Consider the following 12,634-nt stretch of genomic DNA (forward strand, 5'->3'; position numbering starts at 1 on the left):
TAAGAAGCTTATACTCACTCTACTGGGAATAGTCTCTGTGTGAAGGCTCAATCTGTTCCCATCTTTGATCCCTTTCAGCTTTAAAAAGTTCAAAATAACACCTGAAGTCTTCTTTAACCACCCCCTCCCCAAATGTTTTGTTTTTAAAACTACTGTAATTATAAATATTTGTCTTTGGGTCTTATTCTCATCCCTTTCCCAACAATTGGACTGTAAGCTTCCTGAGGGAAAGTCTGCAATACTACCTCTAGAACTAAGCAAGAAGTTTGTTACACAAGAGGTATTTAATCAATGTTGAACAAACTAATGTTTAAAGAGATAGAAGTCTAAGTATTATTATTTCTGCTAACAAACTCTTGCCCAGAAGAAACCTCTCAATTTCTGAATCTATTACTTGACTAACTTTCCACTTTAGTTACACTATTTAGTGTTAAAAGAGACTTTAAAGATAATTTAAACCAACCCCCTCATTTTACTGATTTGGAAAACTGAAGTCTAGGAAGTCATTCTGGCCAGAATTGTTCTGTTTCTAAAATGGATGTCACCTCAACGACAGTCCATATTGATTTATATGTGTCCATTTTCTAAAGTTAAAAAATATATCTGGCAACCACTATCTAAAGATGATTTTTGGCTTTGTGAACTCATTAATGTGAAGCAAAACGTCCTGAAATATTATCTTTCACCTAGGACCTTCTTATTAATAATACAGGGTATTCCTAAAGTCTTAAGTGCAATTTTAGGCTTTAATAGCTTAAAACTATACTAAGACTCTTGGGACATCTTCTAGAGAGTAATACTATTCTATTCAACTGAATTATCTAAAGTGCTTTTTAATTTGACCCTGTCATTCTTATCTGTTAAGTGTTCTTACCACATGGTGCAGTGAAAAAGCACAGAGTTTGCTGTCAGAGGGTCTGAGCTTGAGTTCTGGTTCTGCTACTTATTACCTGTGTAGTGTGACTTTGAACAAATCACTTCATTGTGGGCTTTAGTTTCCTCAAGTGCAAATTGAGGCTGCTGGACTGGAGGACTTTTGACATTCTATTGAATGCTTTCAACAATCGGAAAACAAATTGAACATATTATGATTACCTACTCAGGATACTTTACGGACTCATTATTCAACTTCCCAGAGAAGATCAAATGGGTCAGGGTAAACATTACCATTCAATCCTGATTTTATGCAGGATAAAAAATATTCACAATGATTACAACTACCAACCTAATACTCTAAAAATTATAGTAAGTACCTCCTCTCTTATCCATAATTGACCAGTCTATAATGTAATTCTTGCAATAGACATATAATACAGATCATGAACTTAAACAGTTTACCTTTTCCAGGTGCTCTCTGTGCTGACTGGGAAGCAAGCTGGGCTTCAACATTACTGAGTTGCTGTTTCAATGTAGCAGTTTCCTTTTGAGCATTTTTTAATAGTTCTTTTGTATTAAGGTGACGGTTTATTTCGGTCTCTAGCTGTCTCTTTGTGTCTAAAAGATGAACCTGTTAAAGATGATATAAATACATCAACTTACTATGACACCAAATTTCAAGAATGTTTTTAGTTTAAACCCGATTTAAACCCAAATTTCCTTTCTTATGGTCACTTAAATGGCTCAAAAGTAAACATTTATTAAGCATCTACAACCCTGTCCTAGATGATGGCAGTATAAAGATGAAACAAGACACAAGCCTTGCTCTCAAGCAGTTTACAACCTAGTAGAAGGGAACAAAATAAAAGCACACAGATAATGGCCGTACAAATTATAATAACTGCAAAAAGGGAGACCTACACAAAATATTAAAAAAAATTTGATGGGGCAGCTAAGTGGTACAGTAAAGCACTGACCCTGAATTCAGAAGGACCCGAGTTCAAATCTGGCCTCAGATACTTGACACTTACTAGCTGTGTGGCCCTGGGCAAGTCACTTAACCCTCACCGTCCCCCCTCCATTACCCCACCCCCCCAAAGATTTGAGTGACTAATGCTATTTTGGGGAAATGTGTAAAGGCTTCATACAGACTGATAAACTCATCTGGTCCTTGAAGACAATGGTTTCAATAGGCACAATATGAGAGGAGAGATCATTCTAAGGCATGGGAAATAGCATTTATAAAGGCACTGAGGAAAGAAGGGAAGGAGGAGCATAGGCATGATACACTCAAACATGAAGGTGGAAAGTATTATGCACTAAGTTAGGTCAGGAAATTTGTAGCCAGAGGCCCTGGCAGCTAATAAATGCCTTGCCTAGGTTCACACAGACAAGATTCAACCACAATAATTATCTATTCAAATACACTCACATCTTGATTTCTTGTAAGTGTGTGTCTCTGTTCTACTTCATTTTCTAATTTCTTCTTCAGTTGAGATATTTCACGTTCAAGCTTGTCTATCTGGTTATTAAGTCTCTGCTTAGTTTCTGTTTCAGATCTCTCCAATATTCCCTTAAGAAAAAGAAATGTCAGAGTTTTAAAAAGTTAACAAAAACACATTTGACAGAAACAGCACATACATATACAAAATATAGAAAAAATAAATTTGGGAGGTGGGGGGAGAAGAGATAGTAAGTGGAGAGAAGTCAGTATATGGAAATTCAGCTGAGGTCTGAAGAAAGCTAAGGGTGGGGAGGTGGGGGAGAGCAACAGTGAGGAGAGAGTGAATCAAAAATGCCCATTAAGATTAAGTATCATTAGCTCTTTAGTCTACCACAAAGAAATAGCCTGCTAACATAAGTATTTTTAAAAATACAGCATATGCCTACTTGAACATGGCTAATTACTAGACTACCTATACTAAGAAATTATTTTCAGATCTTTCTCACAGTGAAGCACTTTGTATGTCACTACAGAGGAAAATAGCAGTAAAGACGATTCAAGATTTTGCAATTATGTAAAGAACAAAACGATTTACATGGATTTGGCCTTATTTTCAAGAAACTAAAGATTTCATGTTCAGGATGCTAAACAGGTAGTTTTACACATTTCTCTCATAAGTTAGAGATAAACTTCTAAGCAGAACAATAAGATTCCTTTTAAAGTTTTAGTCAGAAAAGTAACATTTTAAGGTCTCAAATTCCATGTTTGTGAAATTTATGAAAACAAACGTAACTCATGAGAATGAAAAGAACAATACTCCGCAAATATCCCTCTAAAATTAGGATTCTAAACTTTTTTGTGACATGGACTTTTTCCTATCTGGCGAAGCTCACAGACTCCTCAGAATGTTTTTTAAATGCATAGGATTTTAAACCAGTTTTATTGAAAGTTATCAAATTTTAAAAATAAGTTCACAGAACCAAAAATCCCTAGAATTCATATCTATTAACAAAATATAGAAATCACTATTTATTTTATACAGACATCATGACCCCCCACCCCCCAACACATTTTAATGTAATACCTGAATTGTTTGCAGATTAGTTAGTAGTAAGTTTTGTCCTCTTTGTTCAGCTAACAAAGATTCTCTCTGCTGAGAAAGGCGAACTTCTGACAGTTTCAACATTTCCTTTTCCTTTTTCAGATTTTCTGCTCTTACCTTAAAGATACAAAACCCAAAACAAAACAATGATAAGCTTTGTGGGGAAAAATTGAAACTACAGAATTCCTATCTGGTCTAAATATAAAATCACAGAGGTTATAAAATATTTATAAACACTTTACTGCCAAATTTAATGCTAAACTTATATAACATTTAAGGTTTGTTGCATAAGACATATATGGCTCTTAGGATTGATCAATTACATATTCAACTCAATAAACATTTTTAGAATCTTTATCATGCACAAAATATAAATCCTAGAAGATGTTAAAGTATCAAGAAAAGTAATCATAAGAAACAACTGATGTGGGGCCACTTAGTGCTTCCAGTAGGGTCAGTGGGGGATGCCATTACCAACCCTCTCCCTGACCCTATTCCACCAGGCTCCCTAAAGAGAGAGAGACAAGGCCACAGGGTCTCCTTATAACTTTACTTAACCCCTTCCTCCACATGGACCAAGATTCCCAAAGTGTAGAAGGGGAGTAGGGCCAGGGGAGGGGAGAGTAATCAGCAAGCTACCCCTTTTATACCTTCTCACCTGTCTAGACCCTATCATGGTGCTTACACTACTTGGATAAACTCTAAGTCATCAGCTACAGTCTTTCTGATGAGAAAGAAGACCATCAGGATTTACCACTGGCCCTGTCACTAATATGCCCTATGGACATTGCCTTTCATCTGCTGATTTACACTATGGAGTCCTGGGCTTTATCATCCTTCTTTCCTCTCAACTCTGAGGATTTCCAAGACTCTTTATCAGCCTTGCAGCTGAACTCTCATATATACTATCTAAGAGATGAGTGTGACCTTGAGAGTAAGAACAGTATGACTTTTCTATAGAAACTCCTAGCACTTAGCATAGAGCTTAATAAAAGCTTTCGCCATCCACCCATGGAGTCCAATAAACTTGTTTTGGAATTACTTGGAATACCAAGAGCCAGGAGAAGCTTAGAGGTTTTAAAACCACAATACTTTCTTATCTCCCTACTATGGAGAACACAAGCTACAAAAATACTATAAAGATAAACCTCTCTATATATTGCTCTAGGCTGGTTTTTTGCCTGAGTCTAAGAGTTGACATTTCCCATTCCCAGAAATGAAGTGAGGTTTCTATGGCTCTAAGAGGGGAAATGTCAATAACTTCCCAGATTTCTCAGTTAAAATATTTATTTTTATCAATAGAATGAAAGCCTCTTTAAGGAAGGGAACATTCAATTTTTAATTTTTATCATTTCCACTCCTCACTTTCACTTACCCACCATGACCTAACTATTGCCAAGGCCTGTTGATTTCACCTTTCCAACATCTCTTGAATATGTCCTCTTCTCTCCTCTGACACTGCCTCCTCTCTGGTGCAAGCCATTATCATCTCACACCTGGACTATTGTAATAGCTGCTGGTGGGTCTACCTGTCTCAAGTCTCTCCCCACTCTAATCCATTGTCATTGGTCCATTCAGCCACTAAAGTGATTTTCCTAATGCACAGGCCTGCTCATCAAACTGCACCCCCCCCACCCCCAAATACAAAATGCTCTGTTTGGCCTTCAAAGCCCTTCATGACCAAGCCTCCTCCTCCTTTTCTCCAGTCTCTTTACACCTCACTCCCACTCCCCAGTACAAATTCTTCAACCCAGTGATACTGGCCTCCTACCAGTTCCACAAACAAGATATCTGAGCTCTCGGCTCCAGGAATTCTTGCTGGTTGTCCCCCATGCCTTGATCACTCTCTTTGCTCTGACTACTGACTGACCTCCCTGGCTTCCTTCAAGTCCCCACAAAAATCCCATCTTCTATTAGAAAGCTTCTCTAACTCCTCTTAATTCCAGTGCTTTTGCTCTTTTAATTCTTATTTATTCTGTATATGTATTTTCATGTTGTCTCCTGTACCCCCAGCCATTAGTACTGTGCCTGATACATGTTAAGTGTTTAGTAAGTTTATTATTTGACATTCCCCCTACCCCCAGTCCTTGTACAATGTCTCCATTCACATTGAAGGCTGTCCATCTGAATCAGATAGTTACTACAAAAATACATCCTAAAGTTAAAGAAATGACTTTTTTAAATGATCTGAAAAGTCAGACTGACATTACCTGCTTTATGTCCGGATAATAAAAAAACTACATAATAGTTTATTCTTTTTTTTTTAATTCCTTTTTTTTTTTTTTTTTTTTTTTTAGTGAGGCAATTGGGGTTAAGTGACTTGCCCAGGGTCACCCAGCTAGTAAGTGTTAAGTGTCTGAGGCCGGATTTGAACTCAGGTAGTCCTGACTCCAGGGCCGGTGCTCTATCCATGTGCCACCTAGCTGCCCCATAATAGTTTATTCTTAATGGTTGGCTACTGATAACCAGATGGACTTGCTCTTAAATTTTGTCTTATTGGAACACTAGTAAATGTTAATTTCCAACTTAGTAAGCAGCACAGCATAGTGGATAAGGAGCTACTCTTAGGGCCAGGATGCGCTAGATGCAAGTTCCTCCTCTAATTTGTGCTGACTACATGACTGGGTAATTCACTCAATCCCTCAGTGCTCCAGGCAACTCTCTAAGCCTCTAAATTTCAGAAAAGGTTCAGTGGAAGACGGAGTTTCCTCATCTGAGAGTTTGCTTATATTAGCAATCGTTAAATATTTTGGTCTCAGGACCTCTTTACAAATTACTGAGAACTTCTCTTCCCCAAAGAACTTTTATTCATGTGGGTTACAACTATCAATGTCTATAGTATTAGAAATTAATATGTCTTATTATTGTTTTAAAAATGGTTTTGGCCTTGAGGGCGACACTTTGAGAACAACTACCCTCTACCAATGAAAACACAGATCTAATCTTCAAAAAAAGGAAATGAGTACTTTTATTTAAAAATCTACAAAAGGAAAATTAATCTCACTTCTGCAACTGCCAACTTCTCATTTGCTCCTCTCAAATCTTGAGTCATTGTGTTGATGATCTGTTCCTGCTTCTGAGTTGTTGCAGTGAGTTTCTGGTTTCTCTCATGTAAGGAGGTAATTTCTCGACGGTATCCCTCGACATTATCTTGTAGCATTTCATAACTTGTATTATAAAAAATAAAAATAGTACATATATAATCCATAACAGATTGCTTTCTGTTTTGGGGAGGGGAGAAGGAAGGGAGGGGAGGGAGAAAAATTTGGAACTCAAAGGCTTATAAAAACAAATGTTGAAAATTATCTTTATATATAACTGGAAAATAAAATACCATTAAGATTGAAAAAATACATTATAATTGGAGTATTAATAAACTCAAACTAAATATAATGACTTCGTAAAATACCAACTTTTATCTAAATGGAATGCGGAAACATACCATGTAGTTCAAAACTAGGATCACTTTTCTCCCAAATTTGGCTTGAATAAAACCTGAATGTAACCTATAGTTACTATTATTTTGCAATATATGACTATATATTTTTTCCTTTTCAAAGAGATTGGATTTTAGGTGGGAAGTCTATGTTCCAACCAAAAGAGTGACTAATGCCTTATTCCTTATCCTCCTGTCAAAATAACAACACAGCAGATGCTCTATGTTAAGTGACCAAACTGGAATTTACTTACAATAAACTTCATATTCATTGTGCCAAAATATCAAACTATTCACTTTCATATGTCAAATCCTTAATATTTGGTTTGTTAAAACAAACAAAAAAACAACCACAACCTCCTAAAAAGTCACAGTGAATCTATACCATACTCTAATGAAATAGAAAGGCACTCTTTGTATTACACCAATCTCTGAACAAAACAGCAAATTATTAAATGACTTTTTCAGCATAAATAAAAACTGATTTACCGTTTGGAAGCAAAATCTAACTGAGTAGAAATCTTGGTATTCTGTGACCGTAAATCTGTAACTTGCTCTTGAAGTTTCTCAGCTTGCTCATTTTGAATTTTATCATTTTCTGTCCTTTCTTTTTTGTAGTTTTCAAAAATTTCCTGCAACTAAATATTTAGAGTAATTATTGGATGATGTTTAAAACTTTCAATCTTAAAACCTGCCCTAGGGAAAGAAAAACAAGACTTATACCTGTTTAAGTGCAGCCTTGGCTTCTACTGTCTCGGTTGACTCAGCTGTGGGAGCTGGAGCAGGAGTGGAGATGGTCTGTGACACACCTGAAGAATGTTTTAGTGTGGACATCAGGGAAATATCCTCTAAGCTTGAAGCTTCATAAAAATAAAATGAGAAGACTATTTATCAGAGTTGTTTTTAATTTCCTGCATGTCTTTGAATTTACTTCATCATAAAAAACAAAAAACAAAACAGGCCCAACATGCTTGAATTAGATCATCAAGTTTCAGAATTTGGTACTGTAAGAGCCCTTCATTGTTTTATTCAGTGAAAGATGGAGAGGCCACATGAGTCAAGCTAACAAGAATAATTTAGGAGCATGTGAATTTCTGAAAGCAAAGAATGGCAAGTGAACATAATAAAAAAGTAAAATTCTTCTGTTAGCACCAGATTTCTTATTTCTTAACATAGATTTTAGGAACACATTTTTCCCCCAAAAAATATTTGGAACCTTAAATAACATGTGCTAACCTACCTTGCAGTGGAAAGACAACTCCTGTCGTCTGTGACAACAAAATTCGGTACATGTCACGCTGACGGACTATTGAATCAACAAGTTGCATCTGATGGTGCCGTGATTCACGAAGTTGTTCCAATTCAGCAAGGGCACTTTCAAGCTGAATTTGCAGCTCAGTAATTCTGCAGGGGAAAAAATGGTTGTATATTTTAGAGAAATGTCAGTGACTACATTTTGATAGTTCTGCCAGAAATAAATACAGGAATTCATATTGTTATAATACTCTGTATAATGTCATACTTATCTTCTTGTGCTGGAGGGTGAGGAAAACACAGTCTAGATAAGACATGGTATATTTGTTCTAGAATTTATACTGTAATAGGGTATATGAAATATATACAAATAAAGAAAATACAGTATCAAGTGCAAAACAAAATTTTGGGGGTTTAAATGAAGATAACTGTTTCATAGAGGCATTTGAGATTGACTTTGAAGAATAGGTGGGGCAGCTAGGTGGCGCAGTGGATAAAGCACTGGCCCTTAATTCAGGAGGAACTGAGTTCAAATCCTGCTTCAGACACTTGACACTACCTGTGTGACCCTGGGCAAGTCACTTAACTCTCACTGCCCAACCAAAAATAAATAGATAGATAGAAGAATAGGTAAGGTTTTAATGGGTAGGTAGGGGTGAGGAAATCTCAAGCATATGAGCATAGGGTATGCAACACAAAATATAAATCAAAGTGATACTGAAAATGATGGGTAATTTTCAATTCACAAATTTTTTTCTCTGGATATTTTTACTTAATCCAAACAATTTGAATGCTTTAAAAATTCATTTAATGCCATTGAGCACGCAAAGGGTATCTAGTATTTGTTTAAACAAAGTAAGATTACTACATGATTCGTTTTTTATTATATGTGCTATTTGTAGGGAACTGTGGATGTTGATTCCCAACAATCTTTGTTTTTGTATCCCCAGTGCCTAGAAGAGTTTTGTACCTTCTAGGTACTTAAACAAATGCATGCTGGATCTAATTTTAAAAATTTAAATCTAGAAATACTATATCTAGAATATTCTTGTCATGTCAGTTTGGTAATCCACTGGGAAAAAAAAATGAAAGATGATTAGACTGGCATAACCTATGTTGATGATAAAAGTAATGATGGCTCTTCTATATCACTATTTCCATTTCTAGATAAACTGATTCTTCCTTTAATTATTTCTTCTAGAATTTTGTCAGAAATAAAAATGAAGGCCACTGACACATACTTTTAAAAACTCCTATTCTCTTTTTATTAAAAACTGGGAAAATATTTACCCCCTTCCAATCTGAAGTACTGTTTCCTTTTCTATGACCAGTCAAATATCACAAGAGTACTGCAACAATGCTATCTGTTGGTTCTTTTAGTACCCAAAGATATAGCTCATCTGGGCCAGATGATGAGATGAAGGTGGTCTTTCACTTTCTCCTTGTTTATTCTGTCTATCAATTTCCTAATTAAACATATTATTCTGTACTCATCACTTAAAAGATCATCCTCCTCTGTAGTCAAAACAGAAACTAAATATGAATCAGACAACTCTGCCTTCTTTGTCATCAGTTACCTTCATTTCATCTACCCATCTATCCAAGCCCTTCTCTGGTCCTCTGATATGGTTTAAAAAACCTTTTCAGGAAGGTGACAGGAGGGGGAATAGTAATTTGCCACAAAGGGATTTAATTAGAAATTAAATTTAAATAGAAGTTTATAATCTGAAAGTATTTAAACAGACTATATCTGCCACACATAATTTAGTCACAAAATTTCAGTCTTCTGTAATATTTTTTAGTTTTCTCATTATTATTACTATTATTTTCATTATTATTGAATACATGCAAATATAAATTATATATTCTTTTAATTACATTTTCCTATGGTTAATATAAAAAAATCATAAGACAGAAAATCCATCACACAAATCAAAGGATGACCATCTTACTACTGCAAAATATAAAAACAGATTTTAAAAGCTCTCAACTTTTTACCTTGAAGAAGTTGTTTCTTGTTCTTCTCTTTCTCTTGTCTCCCCAAGCTCCCTAAGTGCTACCAGAAGGCGCTGGTTTTGTTGCTGGAGTTCTTCAATATTCCTGTAGGAGACTAGATGCTGTGATATAACTTCAGATGAACTACTGATATCAGCAGAACTTACTTCTTCATCTCGAATTACATGATTGCCCCTTGCTTCTTCAAGTTCCATCAAGAGAACTCTAATCTAAGAGAGAATGCAATGTTATTAAAGCACTGCTGATTTGGGATCTGTAAATAATGTTTAGGGCAGAAAGCAAATTTTTAAAGAGATGATTCTCATGTACTTGTTATTTTTAAAACTTCAGAGTGGGAAAAAAAGTTAACAAACAGCTAGTTAGCACAGCAGATAGAGCAGAAGACTTGCAAGGAAGATCTAAAACTGAGTACTGATTCAGACTCTTATTAGATGTGTGACCATGGGCAAGTCATGTAACCTGTGCCTCATTTTCCTCATTTATAAAACAGGAATAATAATAGCACCTATTCCATAGGATTGCTATGAGGATTAAATGAGTTATCTTATGTAAAGTGCTTTGCAAACTTTAAAGCACTATGTAAATGCTAGAGATTATAAGCAGTAGTAGCACTTTAATCACCTAAAAAAAGCCTTCCAGCTTATCATTTAGATGTCGATGCCTTCAGGGTAAGAAACATTTTTGGTTAAGTCCAAGCAATTTTGATATAAGTAAAATTGCATTTATTATCTAAAAAGCTTTCCACTGTAATCATAAATTATTTTTTCAAGACACTCTTTAGAAATAGCAATCCTGGTTCCCTCTAAAGAAGGACTTATTAACCAAAGCAACTACTGTGAAGGCAGTTTTACCTTTGGGACACTGACCCCAAAGGCAGAATTCGAGGAGGACCAAAATGTCAAAATTAAAATTTTCTAACCTGTTGCGAAAGGTCTTTCACTTGTATTTCCATTCTTTGGTTGTCCCTTTCAAGCACAGATGAATGTTTGTTGGCTTTGTCAGTGTCCTCTTGTAATCGTTGAATTTCCTATAAACCAGAAATAGGCTTAAGGTTTATAAAATTCAGTATTTTGCTCTAAGACAAAAAACTTTGCTTTAAGAAGTTTGAGACTACTATTATCATAGAGTACTCAACAACTACAGCAATCAGAATAATGTTAAATAACACAAGAGAAACATTAAAAAGGAAAAAAAAATCTTTTGAAATTAACCTTTTGAGAAAAAACCCCAACATACAATACTGACATCTGACTATTAACTGTCATTCATAATTGGGTTTAAATTCTAAAGCAAGTAGGAAAGATGGGTCTGTTCATTCTGATTGAAAATTTCACTCCTTTACCCTAGTCGAATATCCACACAGAATTCTTATTGTATAGCAACAGATAATGGCATAGAAACAAATTACAGACACCATAGTAGTAGACATTGATATCCTCATAGTGATGGTCCATGACTGTAAATATAATTTCAGATGGAAAAAAAATGGTCAATAACACAAAGGAAATTTGAAAGATACATCATAGTATGCATGGATTTAAACCATGTCCTGACCCCAAACAGAACATTCTTTACATTATACCACTGAGTTAGTTGTTACTATCAATTTAAACTTTTCATAAAATGTAAAAGCAGCTAATGAGTGATGTTTCATCTATCCTTGTTCTCTAGATTGGTCCCAAGAAGGGAACACTCACCTTCATTGCTTGCTCAAGCTTAACAGATAAACTGGCCACAGCTTTTTGGGCGCGTTCATATTCCTCACGTTGGCGTTTCAGAATTGGTGCTTTTGCTTCAACTTCTTTTACTATTTCATCTAGATATTTATTAATTCTCTTGTTCTCTAGTTTCTCTAAAAGCAACTGATCCTGTGTTTCTACATAAGCATTGTACAACTGTAAAAGAAAATGTACCATGTCAAGTCTAAGTACAATATTAAAGGGAAAGACCACCAACAAAATTTAAAAGGATGTCAATAGATTGTCATTTCACAAAACTGCATACTCCTAGCAACATTCTATTGTAAGCATCTTAGAGTTATAAACATTTTAGATGGAAATGTGTTGTAATATTCCAATTAAAAAATGGTCACCTCAGTTAGTTTCATTCCAGGCTTCACTATCTTAGCTACGGCTGCTGCAGTCGGAGACATAGCTGCAAGCTCCTCTTCAGATAATATGGCACCTGCACACATAAACACAACAATATTCCATTACTGAACAAGCTCAAAAATATAGTTATTGAGTTTTCAACACATGTCGAAGGAGTGATATCTCCATTTTAAGTACCTTTCCAGTCTTATGTCACACTACTTCCCCCTTCGTGTTACATTTAGCCCAACAAAATTACATCCTGAATCATGCTTCAAATGTTGTCTTTTTGATGTCTTTCCTCATGATATTCCTGGGCCTAGCATGCCCTCTCTTCATCTGTGTATTGGATTAAAAGCTGTTAGAGGTCCAAGTTCAAATCCTGCCTTTGTCACCCTAGTTATCTGACTATAGGC

General features: G+C 35.5%; 1 protein-coding gene across 2 annotated transcripts in view; it reads right to left on the reverse strand.

Annotated features, from left to right (window-relative positions):
* The window catches only part of TPR (translocated promoter region, nuclear basket protein), a 67,886-nt gene that overhangs the window by 39,503 nt on the left and 15,749 nt on the right, over positions 1–12,634 (reverse strand). For both annotated transcript variants that reach the window (XM_044000243.1, XM_044000242.1), the window contains exons 12-22: positions 12,221–12,312; positions 11,826–12,023; positions 11,048–11,155; positions 10,111–10,337; positions 8,099–8,262; positions 7,582–7,718; positions 7,348–7,496; positions 6,427–6,589; positions 3,405–3,539; positions 2,309–2,449; positions 1,339–1,507 (exon numbers count right to left, since the gene is read on the reverse strand). In XM_044000243.1, the coding sequence (XP_043856178.1) occupies positions 1,339–1,507; positions 2,309–2,449; positions 3,405–3,539; positions 6,427–6,589; positions 7,348–7,496; positions 7,582–7,718; positions 8,099–8,262; positions 10,111–10,337; positions 11,048–11,155; positions 11,826–12,023; positions 12,221–12,312 (1,683 nt within the window). The remainder of the gene's footprint in view (positions 1–1,338; positions 1,508–2,308; positions 2,450–3,404; positions 3,540–6,426; positions 6,590–7,347; positions 7,497–7,581; positions 7,719–8,098; positions 8,263–10,110; positions 10,338–11,047; positions 11,156–11,825; positions 12,024–12,220; positions 12,313–12,634) is intronic.

Source organism: Dromiciops gliroides, chromosome 4, assembly GCF_019393635.1.
Source record: "Dromiciops gliroides isolate mDroGli1 chromosome 4, mDroGli1.pri, whole genome shotgun sequence".
NCBI lineage: Eukaryota > Metazoa > Chordata > Mammalia > Microbiotheria > Microbiotheriidae > Dromiciops > Dromiciops gliroides.